Genomic DNA, 14,535 nt, shown 5'->3' on the forward strand with positions numbered 1-14,535 from the left:
AAAAAGCAGTTTGTAAAAAAAATAAAAAAGCTTGTCTTTTCCTGCATGATGTCTCATTCAGTTGAACTCCGAGCACCTCAGGGAACCGCACCATGGACGTCATGTGAAGATGAACCACTTCACAAGCGCTCTGATGTGCACGCCGTCTACAGAGACTTGCGCCAAACTCCCACGAAAATTGTGAAAGCACTCCAGTTTCACTTAAAATGCCATTTAATGTCAAATATCTGTGGTCATTGTGTGTTTATTTACGCAGTGTTAATAACAGGCAGTGAGACAGAGGAGATGCCCTGCTCTAATTCTGTGGTGATGATAACATCCAAGAAACAGAATCTCGAAGTCTTCCTTCATGAGAAATAAGGGCTTGCGAGTTAATCAGAGAGCCTTAAAATAATGTGTGAAAGTGAAGAATAAGGTAGAAATATAATATATATATAATACAATATAATGTAATATAATACAATATAATGTAATATAATAGCTATACAGGTTGGCTGGTTACAAAATAAAAAAAAGTTACATTCATGAAGATTAATGTAAATTAAAGTTAGCATTACTAGGTTAATTGGCATAACGTTACCCCCCCCCCCCACACACACACACCCCCGACCCCCGAAAACCCTTTTGAGCATGAACAAACAACACCCCCAACAACAAAAAAAGACCAATTGCTTGATCGTGTCATGCGAGTTTAACTTGCTCAAGCCAGATATCAGCATTAATCATGCCTGTTCTGTGTGATTCTATAACGTAGCCTGTAATTTAACTATCTATCACTGAGATTATTGGGCTGCTGTGAAAGATTAATGCAATGTTATCAATAGGGCTGGGCAATAAAATTATCTAGATGTTTATCTGAAAAAAGTGAGATGTGCTCAATCAAACTTTTCAGTAGTTTTCTATATTTAGCCAATGTTTTACATCTAGAAGGGGGTGTTCATTACATAAATTATAATATCAAGATCACCATGGTTGGTTGATTTAGATGAAATATAAAAGATGAAACATTTCCTGACGTATGTAGCTGCGCACTGTCTGATTGACAGGCTGCTAATGTCTGAGCGCTAATGCGGTATCAAATACTCTTTATAATTCCATCAATACCCGTCTTGATGAGGACTTTATGTAAACGGAGTCGTTTATGTCTAAAGTGAACTTAAACAGTGGGACAAAAAGCGTATTTGCATCAAAATGTCGGACTTGAAGTGTACATCTATCCGAATTGAGCACTGTCTAGTAGGCCATGTCATATAAAGGCTATTAATCAAACAACATTAACAAGGAAATGAGAAAACCACTAACTACTTTTGGCTGAATGACTTAGCTTAAAAAGTATTAATGTAATAGAATAAAAGTGAAATTTTTAATAATAATATTTGTTTTAAATATTGTTCGTTTATAAAGATAGAAAAGTATCAACATTTGCAGAGCAATACTTCAGCAGAACATTCCACCAGTCACAAACTTCAGAAAACTGTGCTTCATGCATTAGAATGAGAACAAAACTATTTCTGGGCTTAAAAGATACAAGAACTAAATCAATGTTGAACATTGTATCTCAAAAGGAGGACAATGTGGCCCCCATGTGCTACTTAAAGAAATAATTCACAAAGAAGTGAAAATTCTCTTATCATTTACTCACTCTCATGCCATCTGTCTATGACTTTCTTTCTTCAGAACACAAATTAAGATTTTTAGAAGAATTTTTCAGCTCTGTAGGTCCATTCAGTGTAAGTGAAGGGGTGGCAAAATTTTTACACTCCAAAAAGCACAGATAAGCAACATAAAAGTAATACATACAACTCCAGTGATTTAATCCATGACTTCAGAATTGATATGACAGGTGTGGTTGAGAAACAGTTAAATATTTAAGTCAATTTTTGCTAGAAATTCTCCTGTCTGCCCAGTAGGTGGTGATATGTGAATCACCAAAACACAAGAAGAAAGTGAAAGTTAAAGTGGAGATAGACTGAGCAGGAAGGAGAATTAGTAAAAAAGAAATTAAATATTGGTATTTTTCTCACCACATTTATCATATCGCTTCTGAAGACATGGTTTAAACCACTGGAGGCACATGGATTAGACTACTTTTATGCTGATTTATGTGATTTGTGGAGCTTCGATATTTTAGCACCGATTCACCTTCATTGTATGGACCAGAAGGGCTACGAAATTCTTCTAATTTCATGTATTAATTTGTGCTCTGCAGAAGAAAGTCATACACATCCAGGATGGCATGAGGGTTCGTAAATCGTAATTTTTGGTTTATTACTTTTTAAATGTGATGTAGCCCCTGTACCAAACAACTTTTCCCAAGCTTGCTCTACCTCCTCTATTGTGCAGGACATGACGTGCCAACTAATCCTGCTTATTAAGCATTTTTTTTGCATTCCTTGCATTGTTTGAACATGTTTTATGCACAACAATAATGCTCTGTTGGCATTAAGGGAAATTTAGACCTTACACATAAATTGATTATAATGTAATTGTTTCATACATTACGATTTAAAATGGTGATTAGTGTATTGAAAATAACTTTTTAATATTTAATTTCTGTTATCATGTCTCCCTTTTATTTTTTGGAATCAGATTCATGTAGTTTATCATAGATAAGTGATGTATTTTAAAAGTTGGCATACAGTGTTTTTGCAACTCAGTACTCAATACTCACTACTAATGAGTACTTTTAAATGAGCTACTCATTTACTCTAGCACAAAGCTGAATTAAATGTTTTTTTTAGATATAGGCCTATATAAATGTATTAGCTCTATAAATCAATTAAACAATTTAACCATTTGATATTATGAAATCACAACAAATATAAAATGTTCTTAAAAATATCCATTTCATGACACAAGGCTTTATTTGTGGAATTTGCATTCTATATGTTTTCAAATAAATATAGTTGTGTAAATGTTTGTAATATTCTAATTCCATTAAACTCAATGACCGTATGACCTAGAGACATTAAACAAACTGTAAAACACTCTGAATATTATTCTTTATATAGCACAGTTGGTTTAATGTCTCTATGTCAAACGGTCATTGAGTTTAATAGATTTATAGGGATATTTGAATCTGTATAAAAAGTACTGAATATTTAATCCCAAAAACAAGTCTTGTGCAATATAAAGAATAATATTCTGAGGATGTTGCTACCTCGACAAAATGATATCATGGCCATGACTTATTATCATGTTCACACGAGTTAATACACAAATTAATATCTTGTGGCCACAGCATATTATCACATTCCCATGAGTTAATATGTCGTGGTCACAACAAAACCAAGTGAACTGAACATGTGCCCTCCCGGTCACCGTACTATAACGATGCAAAAAGCAGTCCTCCTTTCCTGTTTAATAAATGAACCAATCACACGGTCATGCAGAATATCTTGTGTTTTTAAATCCATAAGGATCTCTTTCTCAACGGCAATACCAGCAGTGATGACAGCCGACTCATCAGACACTTTATCTTACCCTTTTCGCTATTTAATTACTTACATCATTTAAAGCATGATTGTGTCACTGAAGGCCAGCTGGCCTCGACCGGAACATATCCTAAAGATTTAGACACCCACCAAGTACAAAAAATCTATCTGATTTGCTCATGAATCTGACAATCTGACTTTAGTTGCTCATTCATTTGCACTGTTGAGACTGAAATTCTGAAGAAATTCTGAAGGCCTGAGGGGGTGAAGCTGTAAGCATCAAGGAATAAATTCTGACTGGATAAACCTTTTGTTTTTCTCTATTTGTTTATAGATTAATTAAGAGTGGAAAGCAATTAAAAAATACATAGGCAAAAGGTGATTGAGAACGAAAGGATGAAAAATAATTATTTGGCATGTTATGCCAGCAGAGAAGGCTTTGCTCGCCCTGAGAATTCGCCACTGGTTATTTCCTGGGCAAAACCTGCTTACATTTTGACATCAAAAGCCGAAAATAATCAGATGATTTTGATATAACGTAATTGGTTCCACGCCTTCCTTTGCCATCATTGTGTAAAAATAGGGCAGGGCACATTCTTACTACTAAAAGTACTTTAAGTGGGTAAATATGTATGCCAAATTATAGTAAATGTAATATTTAAATAAGAGGTGACATATAAACTAAATAAAAATACTTTAGTAAATCTTTTACTGATATACATACGCTTTGGTGTACATATTGGCTTCTCTGCGTTTCATAATTTGTTGTGAATTGTTTTAAGTCATGTGAAGATTAGCATGTTATTTAGACTAAATGTGACCACACAAAAGCTTCAGGTTAACTTATTAAGATTCAATTAGAATCACCTTAATTGTAAACGCCCAGTCTGATGAATGAAGACTGTTAATTGAACAGGGAGTGACATCGTTAATGAGCTGCACTTTGCAGGATTCAAAAAGGGATCCACTTGACTGATGAGTTCAGTTGTGGAGCAATTGTAGAAAGTATGGGTACATTTAATCTTTTGGCACTTTGGGTGTTGTTTTGTGTTTCCTGTCATGCTGTTCCACAGTGGAGTAATCTGCCCCAGGTGCCTCAAGCCTCAGTCTTCCAGAAAAGTGAACAACAAGGAGGGATCCCAGCCTTGAGTCATCAAGCTCTTGCATTTCAGCCAAATGATCAACAGTTTTTGACTTGACAGGCTCTGCAACAGCAGACTCGACGACAAGGGGGAAATCCAGTCCAGAATCCTCAAGCCCTTGTTTTCCAGTCAAGTGATCAGCGGTTTTTGGCTCCACAGGGTCTGCAACTGCAAGCTCTGCAATGGTGGGGTCCAGCCCAGAATCAAGTCTTCCAGTAAACTCGAGGAGGGATTTTAGCCCAGAATCCTGAAGATGTTGCGTTCAAGCCGAGTGTTAATGTTTTACCTCAACAGCGAGTACAACCGCTTACTCAACAAGAGGGGATTCTAGCCCAGAGTTCTCAGGCTAGTGCATTCCAGCCAGGTGATCAACAGTTTTTGACTCAACAGGCTCCGCAACCGCAGACTCAACGAAAAGAGTGGGATCCAGCCCAGAATCCTCAAGCTTCAGTCCTGCAAACTCAACAGTTTTCTCAGGCATTTCCCCCCAAGCAGCCAGTGACACAGGCCGAGCCTCTTGACAAGTGTGCTGTAGCTGATTATGAGCAGATCCAATGTGGACAACCTGGTATCAGTGCTGCTGAGTGTGAAGCTATAAACTGCTGCTTTAACGGACCGCAGTGTTACTATGGGAAAGCCGGTAAGGTTGTTGAGCCAATGTAAAGCTGTTCATATTAAACAGATTCTGTGCTAACTTGCTCTCTACCTTGAACAGTGACCATCCAGTGTATTCAAGATGGCCAGTTTGTGGTTGTGGTGGCTAGAGATTTTACACTGCCTTCATTAAGTCTGGATACGGTCCGTCTGTTGGGTGGAAATGACCCACCTTGCGCTCCAGTTGGGTCCACACCTTCCTTTGCCATTTACCAATTCCCTGTTACCGCTTGTGGCACAAGCATGATCGTAGGTTCTGGTGCTTTTATAGACTTGCTTTGAGCACCAGAAAGGAGTGGATGCTAATCCATCTTGTTTGCAGGAGGACAATGGATATGTGGTTTATGAGAACCGAATGACTTCATCCTATGAAGTGGGGATTGGACAACTTGGTTCCATCACAAGGGACAGTCACTTTGAGTAGGTGATCTATGCTTTAGCTTAAATTCTTATCTTGGACTCCTACTAAAAGCTCCTTGTTTGTCCAGGCTTTTCTTCCAGTGCAGGTACTCTGGCACTGCCGTTGAAGCTCTGGCTGTGGAGGTTAACACCGTTCCTCCACCTCCACCTGTAGCTGCTCCTGGGCCCCTCCGAGTGGAGCTTCGCCTGGCCAATGGACAATGTGTCACTAAAGGATGTTCTGAAGGTAATTTACTGCTTCTCTAGATGGCTGTCTTGAAAGTGTAACTAGGGTTTATAAAACGTTGTCCTCCTGCAGAGGATGCTGCGTACACCTCCTACTACAGTGATTCTGATTACCCAGTCACAAAAGTCCTGCGACAACCTGTGTATGTTGAGGTGCACCTTTTGGAGCGGACTGACCCCAATATTTTCCTGATGCTGGGACATTGCTGGGGAACATCAAGCCCTGATCCCCTCAGCCTACCTCAGTGGGACCTTCTAGTTAATGGGTGCGTAAAATACTGTGGTTCGTGTTATTGGTATGTTTTGAGCTAGCCCTGACCGTTACTGTGCTTTCCAGATGCCCTTACCAGGATGACCGTTACCTGACCACACTGGTTCCTGTGGATGGCTCCTCTGGTCTTCAGTTCCCAACCCACTACAAGCGCTTTATTGTGAAGATGTTCACATTTGTGGATCCAGCATCACTAGCTCCTCTGCAGGGAACGGTATGATTCCCATCCAACCTTCAACACTTCTAAACCCTTAATGGTTATTATAAAATGCTATGGTTAATCCCCTTCTTGCACAGGTTTTCATCCACTGTAGCACATCAGTGTGCCATCCCTCTTCCTTTGGCTCCTGTGAGCAGAGCTGCATCAGGCAAAGTAGGTGTTACTTTATTTTTTATTTTTTTATTTTTAGCTTGTACACTGATTTAACCTGCCTTGTATTCCAGAAAGGGATGTTGGTGAGAACATTGAGAAGACTGTCGTTTCCAGTGGAGGCATTTTCTTTATGTAAATTTAATAAAAGTTAGCAGACATGAACTGCCTAAGCCTATTGTCTCCTGTGTTTTGGAATTTGCTCAAAGTGCAGCTGACTAGTACAGAAGACACTCAACCCAAGGAGTTACTGTAAACCATTCAAGATTTCCTCTGGATAAAGTATGCATGGTGTTCTTTGATGTCCTCAACCTCCCTACCATGAAAAGCTGAGAGGGTCCAAGTTACACCACAATTTAAACTACATGGTGAAGGCACACTTTCGCTCAGTGGGTGTCAATCATGGTAACTTCAAGTGTTTGCTTAATGCTTTGATCCTTTACGGTGTACAACCTTTTATTTTAAAGAGGATCATCTTTTTGTGTCTACATCAACAAATCTGGCCTGGACATCCACTGTTGCCAGAACCACCTTTGTGCACAAATACATAAAATGATGGGCTATAAATTTGAAAGACTTTTACTAAAACCACTTGTATATTACTATTTTTGAAACTGCTCCAAGTACCTAAACATTTTACTTAAACTAGAATCAGTGACTTCAAAGGTTCCATGCAGGGGCTTACTTGAATCTGAGCATTATAGATTTCAACTGGTTAATTTACATTTAACCATTCACGCAAACCAACTGTTTGATATCCCAAAAGGATGTCAATGCAACACATCCTGTGTGGAAAAGATGGTGTAAGCCAGTTTGAATATACACTTGGTTGAATTCATATTAAAGCTTTCCCTAGTGTGTAGGTGCTCTGGGTGGGAGAGAACATGTTGCCATCCAATTTGTCACTATAACTGACATTGTGCCAGATAAATTTGTGTTGAATTTATAGTCCCTTTCTAGTGGACTTCTGTTAGTAATTACAAACATTTCTTTTCTTCATTGTAGTCTGCTATAAGCCAGTACAGTTAGTCAATTCACAACTAAATGTGACTTGTGTTGATAAAATATTGAACCGTTGAATGCTTGGGATTTTTCCCAAACACTCCCATATTTGGGTCTTTAGAGACCTGGCACTTACTGTATGTCTACCTCCACAAAATGCCCAGAGAGTGTCAATTTGTTTTTTTTTTTTTTTTTTCAAGATGATTAGAATTCTTTTTCATAGATCAAAGTGAATGCAACAAATCTACAACTGAATTACTTTCACACTGAAATTTCATGAGATACTATGGCTGTCAAAACATACACTTGATTGAAACAAGTTACACATACTGTGTATATTTACCAGCCGCTTAGTCTAGATAGATGCACAGAGTAATTTCATTAGTGCACCCAAATGACAAGTCATACTGTTCATGTGTTAAACATGCTATAGTTTACTTTTATTTTGTTTGTTCATCAAATAGCCATGTCAATCGCTGAAACATCAGTGACACTAAGAAAAAGCATGTGTAATCATGCTTAAGAATTCATCCCCCTTTCTATAATCCTCTGGTGCAATCTGCTTTTAGATTGAGGTAGGTTGTCAACATCTGTGGATAAAAACAAAAAAGGGACATGAGATGGAAATTTTTCAGTGTCTCCAAATCATAATTAAAAATCTTATGTTGACATCCGAGAACAAACAGGAAATGCCTAAAAAAAAAAAAAAAAAATGGTGGTTGTATCGTCTCTACTGTAGGAATGAACGTTTTTGTGACTTGACTCATATGTAATTTTTGTTTTGATTCTGCAATATTTTGTGAAACCTATATATTATACAAACTATTTGTATAAAACCGGAAGTAAACTATTGTGAAAAGGATTGAAATACTAGTGCTTATCCAGGAAATTACTTTCAGGTGGGCCCCAATAAAAATGGATGGGCCAGGTTTTTGCCCAATTGTTTTTTTTTTTAACCAAACTTTCCTTAACAGAGAAGTGGCACATTCAAACAGATCTTTCAGAAATCAGAATTCATTCTTTTTTTTCTCTCTTTCTGCTGCTGACCACCAAGAGGTGGCGCCGTTCCTGCTGCCGACAACCAGGAGGTTTCGGTCACTCCTACTGCAGTGTTTTCAACTGTCCGGAGGAGAAGGAAGCAGAGCAAGGTGTCCGTTGTCCGTTTCCCAGTCACTGCCAGCACCTCTGACTGTGGAAGCCAGTTGCTGCCAGCGCTCCCAGCCCCGAAGGCCACTCCCCAGTCGCTGCCAGCACTCACCACTCAGCACTCAGCTGCCTCTGTCAGCGCTTTCCACATCAGCAGTTGCCAAACAGCCTGTACAGATCCTTTTTCGCTGTTGACAAGTCTGTCCAGTTCCCCGAGATTCTTGAGTCAAGTTGATTCACCTAGCCAAACCACCATACCTTGTCAAATTGCAATACCTAATCAAGCTAAACTTTCATAACTAATCAAGCCTCCAAGTCCAGCCACCAAGTTGAATCTAGCAGCTAAGCCAAGTCATGTTGTTTCCATGTGCTTGTGTTTTCCTCTGTCCCTTGTGTTTCTCACAGGTGCCGCTCAGCAGCGAAATCAGCATTGTCATGGCAGTACTGATTCGCACTGTTGGTCCTGTTATTTTGTTTCCAATTATTGTTTTCTCTACCCAGCATGTTCCAACCGCAGATACCGGTGTGTATGTGTGTGTGGACCTCTGCCTTATGGATTTTACCTGCCTGATGTTTACCCGTCGATTACTTGCCTGGTTCCAGCTGCCATTACTCTGGTCCACATTGATCTGCATCATCACCATTACCCTCATATTAACTGTTTGTTTCTCCTCTCACCATAAATAAACTGAACTAATTTATTCACTGCATCCTTTGGTCTTTCTGACAATCCTGACAGTAAAGCCTCGAACACAGAGAAGCGGAGTGATACAAAAAGTGAAGCATCCTGGTGCTTTTAGACTGTATGTAAGCATGCTTGGACCGCTTAGCCAATCAAATTCGAGGACAGGAACTAACTTTAGTATAATAGATTATACAGTTGAAGTCAGAAGTTTACATACACCTTTGCCAAATATATTTAAACAATTTTTTTTTCACAATTCCTGACATTTAATCATAGAAAACATTCCCTGTCTTAGATCTGTTAGGATAACTACTAGAATAATAGTTAGAGAGAATTATTTATTACAGCTTTTATTTATTTCATCATATTCCCAGTGGGTCAGAAGTTTACATACAATTTGTTAGTATTTGGTAGCATTGCTTTTAATCTGTTTAACTTGGGTCAAACGTTTTGGGTTTTTGGGTTTGCCTTCCACAAGCTTCTCACAATAAGGTGCTGGAATTTTGGCCAATTCCTCCTGACAGAACTGGTGTAACCGAGTCAGGTTTGTAGGCCTCCTTGTTCGCGCATGATTTTTTAGTTCTTCCCACAAATTTTCTTACAGATTTAGGTCAGGGCTTTGTGATGGCTACTCCAGTACCTTGACTTTGTTGTCCTTAAGCCATTTTGCCACAACTTTGGAGTTATGCTTGTGGTCATTGTCCTTTTGAAAGACCCATTTGCGGCCGTACTTTAACTTCCTGGCTGATGTCTTGAGATGTTGCTTTAATATATCCACATAATTTTCCTTCCTCATGATGCCATCTATTTTGTGAAGTGCACCAGTCCCTCCTGCAGCTAAGCACCGCCACAACATGATGCTGCCACCCCCATGCTTCACGGTTGGAATGGTGTTCTTTGGCTTGCAAGCCTCTCGCTTTTTCCTCCAAATATAACAATACAAATTTTTTTTTATCAAACCATTAGAAATTTCTCCAAAAAATAAGATGTCCCCATGTGCACTTGCAAACTGTAGTCTGGCTTTTCTATGGTGGTTTTGGAGCATTAGCTACTTCCTTGCTAAGCAGCTTTTCAGGATATTCTTCCGTTTGGTATATGACTCGTTTTACTGTGGATATAGATACTTGTCCACCTGTTTCCTCCAGCATCTTCATAAGGTTCTTTGTTCTTTTACTACGTTTATCTCTGGGAGACAGAATGCATCTCCTTCCTGAACGGTTTGATGGCTATGTGGTCCCATAATGTACTATTGTTTGTACAGATGAACGTGGTCCTTTCAGGTGTTTGGAAATTGCTCCCAAGGATGAACCAGACATGTGGAGGTCCAAAAAAAAATTATTTTGAAAACCACTGAGTTTGAAGGTTGGTATAAAAATACACCCACAGGAACACATCCAATTCAGTACACCTACTATCAGAAGCTAATTGGCTAATTGTCTATAGACTTCACCACATTATATGGAATTTTTCATACGGCTTATAGGCAGTTAACGTAGTGTATGTACATTTCTGACTCACTGGAATTGTTATATAGTCAGTTAAAAGTGAAAAAATCTGTCTGTAAACAATTGTTGGAAAAATTACTTGTGTCATGCAAAAAGTAGATGTTTCAAACAACTTGCCAAAACTATACTTTGCTAATATTAAATCTGTGGCGTGGTTAACAAATTAGTTTTAATGACTTTAGCCTATGTGTATGTAAACTTCTGACTTCAACTGTAAATATAGACATTTAGTTGCAAGGCCTCCAAACTCTCATTGATATATTAAAGGCATTTTACACAAGAACTGTTTTTACAGTGCAATTAAATCCATCTACAGTATGCAAAAGAATGCCTTTTGCCCTATAGAAAAGTCTAACGACAAGACCAAACAGTTTACTCTTTTATGACTCAAAATAGTGTCATAATTTTACCAAAGTCCATATTTACGCAAATATGGAAGTCCATAGGTTACATTCTTTTCAGAAAGTGAATAATTTAAACTTTAAGTTGACTTCAAAACTATAATGTTGAGAAGTGTTGCCTGCATTCATATATTTCTAATGCTGTCCTAGTTGTAGGACTCTAAAACCCATCGGTGTATAAATGTCCGTCTCCCAGTCCCACAGGTAATAGGCTATAGAATTTTCAACACCAATAGGCATGATTTGGTTTACTGGTCAGTGTGATAAAGATAGGTTTGTGGGCAATGGATTCAGGAGACAGCGAACAGTTGCTCTGTGTGGCCAACTGAAATTATCTTTCTCTATCTGCAAGATCTGTTGCTCTGGGCCACTCTCTCAGGGGCGGCCTGTGGAGCGTCGGGGATCCAGACCGGTTTCCCTGGACATCAATCCTGACTGTGTCTGGCTTCCCCACAGCTCCAGCAGACCAGCCCAGGCCTTCCTTCCGCACTCGTAAGGGTAGTCTCGCCAACCTGGGGGGGATAGCGGAGAGAGACAGGGGGAGTAGGAGGGACAATCAAGGGGAAGGGTCCTGTGGACCAGGGGTGGGGTTTGGGCAGGGTTTTTACGTAATTTTAATTAAGGAGGCTGGTGGCGGGAAGTTGCTGTGCCGCAAGCTGCGCCTCCCTGGAGAGTTATGGCAACAGGTGGGCCACCCACTGATCGGGAGTCCACCTCCATACCTCGGCTGTCCTTTTGAACAGGTCGAGGAAGGCCTCCGGATCATCATTTGGCCCCATCTTCATCAGGGCCACAGGTCGGGTAGGCTCTGGGGAGGTCACACCTGCTGGTACTCCGCTTGTGCCTGGAACAGGACTTGGAAGCACTGTTCCTGCTCCAGGCGTACCTCCATGAGGGCTTGATGCTGGTTCTGCTGGATGCTGGTGAGGGTCTTGAAGACTTCACCCAGTGGTGAGGACTCAAAACGGTGTTCTCCTCCAAAGCTGGGTTTTTGTCACCACTGTGATAAAGATAGGTTCATGGGTAAAGGAGGAGTCAGGAGGCAGCGAAGAGTTGAGTGTTTCATTTTACACTTCAGCTTCACACACGCACACTGTTAAACACAAAGCAAAAACGGCTCTGGGTGGCCAACTCAAAATAGCTTTCTCTCTCTCCAAGAACTGTTGCTCTGGGCCACTCTCTCTCTCTCTCTCTGTCTACCGCTCTGGCGAGCCTTATCAGGTCTCCCTCCATCATTACTATAATGAGAAACAGTTGTTAGAGAATTTACAGCCCAGGTGAGGAGCCTTACTGCTTTCCCTCTCCCGTAGACACATGACCACACCCCCCATGCCACAGTCAGGTTTGTGTTGGGATTTTCTTTGGCAACTTCGGTTGCTTTAACAAGCCTTAGCTCTCTTGTTTTTTCTATGTCCTTGTGCTGCCGCTGAGCAAAGGGATAGGTGGGCACTTGGTGTCCTCTGTTGGCCAGCAAACCTCTGACCCGCAGAAGACCCTCATTACATGTATCATCATCTCATCCTTCTTCTATGGCAGCAGTCTCTCTCCTCTGCCCATCAGTATAGCTGCCAGTGTTTCCGTTGAACAACACAGCACGTTCAAATCGCAACAGCCTGCTGGATCTCAGCCAGAGCCACTGGGTGAGACACAGTGTGCAAAAGCACATATTAATATCTGTCAATGTATGGTGTTTTAAAACCTGCCTTATATAATTGAATCATCTGGAAGATATTCTATTAATTGTTTGATTAACTGAATTTGTGTTACTTTTCTCAAGGGCCTCGTCTGTAACATCTGAGTTTCTGTTCTGGCTTTCTCTGCTCTTCTGGGATACAGTGTTTTCCATAACACCACAGTCACATTGTACTAATATCACACTGTATAGTGGCCCTGCTTGATTTTTTCTCATTCCTACCCTGGCTCAGAGGACTCCTGGAGTATTTTCTGTTGTTGCCATATCGTCTGCTATGTACTCTGACAGGAGGGAGTTTCAATGAGGAAAGCTGGAGGAAGTTAGTAGAAATACTTCTTAATGAGTATAGTAAAAAAAAGAAATGGAGGCACTGAAGGTGAGTCCAATTTATAGTTTCAATGGTAATAAAGTGGTTACTCAACAAGGTACAGTAACCCCAAAAGTATTTGGACAATTTTGTGCACTTAAGTCACACTTTATGAATTTAATTGATTTAACAATATATCAAATGGCATCTGCAAACAAATGATGCTAGCTAGACATTGTCTCATCACTAACATTTCTTAGCCATTTTTACAATTACTTTCCAATTACCAACTGGTGTCAATGTGATTTTTAGTTTATGTATGAAGTCAGTTTCCCTCATGGTCACACAGGTGTCCTAACACAGTAACTACAGCTGCAGTTCATCACAGTGACATTTGACATGGAATCTTGACAAACAGTTTGATATTTTATTATTTTCTCATTTAAACAGATAGGAGCTACACTTGCCTATTGCATGCTAAGAAGACAGTTAACCAGTGGCATTACCAAGATGGCCACCAAGTGAACTGACTTGCCTTAAATAAATAGTTACCCAAAAATGAAAATTCTCTCATCATTTACTCACCCTTATGCCATCCCAGATGTGTGACTTTCTTTCTTCTGCTGAACACAAACAAAGATTTTTAGAAGAATATCTTAGCTCTGTAGGTTCATACAATGCAAGTGAATGGTGACCAGAATTTTGAAGCTCCAAAAGGACATAAAATGGGCATAATAGTAATCCAGACACCTCCATTTGATTAATCAATGTCTTTTGAAGTGATGTGATAGGTTTGTGTGAGAACCAGATCAAAATGTAAGCTCTTTTCACTGCAAATTCTCCTCCCTGCCGAGTCGGTGGCGATATGCATGACGAATGCGAATCACCAAAAACACAAGAAGAAGAATGTGAAAGAGAAAGTGGAGATTGATAGTAAAAAGCACTTAAATATTGATTCTAAAGAAAGTCTTACACATCTGGGATGGAATGAGTGTGAGTAAATGAGACAATTTTCATTTTTGAGTTCACTATCCCTTTAACATTTGACAACAAGTGTCCACAACATACATACATACATACATACATACATACATACATACATACATACATACATAAAGAAATACATTTGTTTGTTAAGGTTGTCAGACTCAGTTCCTGGAAAGCCACAGCCCTACAGAGTTTAGTTCCAGCCCTGCTCCAAAATGCCTCCTTGTAATCTTCAAGCACCCCTGAAGACCTTGATTAGCTGCTTCAGGTGTGTTTAATTAGGGTTGGAGCTA

General features: G+C 39.7%; 2 protein-coding genes across 2 annotated transcripts in view; one reads left to right on the forward strand and one right to left on the reverse strand.

Moving 5' to 3' along the window:
- The first annotated feature begins 48 nt into the window (after positions 1–48).
- On the forward strand, positions 49–13,046 carry LOC127619040 (zona pellucida sperm-binding protein 4-like). Its single transcript, XM_052091762.1, has 14 exons — positions 49–180; positions 4,871–5,216; positions 5,292–5,479; positions 5,553–5,650; positions 5,719–5,876; positions 5,949–6,141; positions 6,213–6,360; positions 6,444–6,519; positions 6,591–6,651; positions 8,573–8,798; positions 9,070–9,120; positions 12,109–12,206; positions 12,792–12,895; positions 13,033–13,046. The coding sequence occupies exons 1-14, from the start codon at positions 49–51 to the stop codon at positions 13,044–13,046; spliced, it is 1,893 nt and encodes a 630-aa protein (XP_051947722.1).
- The window catches only part of zgc:158263 (ceramide kinase family protein), an 867,176-nt gene continuing 854,432 nt past the window's right edge, over positions 1,792–14,535 (reverse strand). The window contains exon 14 of the transcript XR_007967429.1: positions 1,792–1,802. The gene's annotated coding sequence lies outside the window, so the exon portion shown is untranslated. The remainder of the gene's footprint in view (positions 1,803–14,535) is intronic.

The sequence above is a fragment of the Xyrauchen texanus genome, chromosome 25 (assembly GCF_025860055.1).
Source record: "Xyrauchen texanus isolate HMW12.3.18 chromosome 25, RBS_HiC_50CHRs, whole genome shotgun sequence".
NCBI classification, from domain to species: domain Eukaryota; kingdom Metazoa; phylum Chordata; class Actinopteri; order Cypriniformes; family Catostomidae; genus Xyrauchen; species Xyrauchen texanus.

Bases quoted from the DNA above. Each gene is read 5' to 3' on its own strand.
- LOC127619040 (XM_052091762.1), top strand. From the start codon at position 49: ATGTCTCATTCAGTTGAACTCCGAGCACCTCAGGGAACCGCACCATGG. The intron at 8,799-9,069 runs GTCAGCGCTTTC...TGTTTCTCACAG, and splicing joins CTCAGCACTCAGCTGCCTCT to GTGCCGCTCAGCAGCGAAAT. The intron at 12,207-12,791 runs GTGAGGACTCAA...CTTCTATGGCAG, and splicing joins CTTGAAGACTTCACCCAGTG to CAGTCTCTCTCCTCTGCCCA.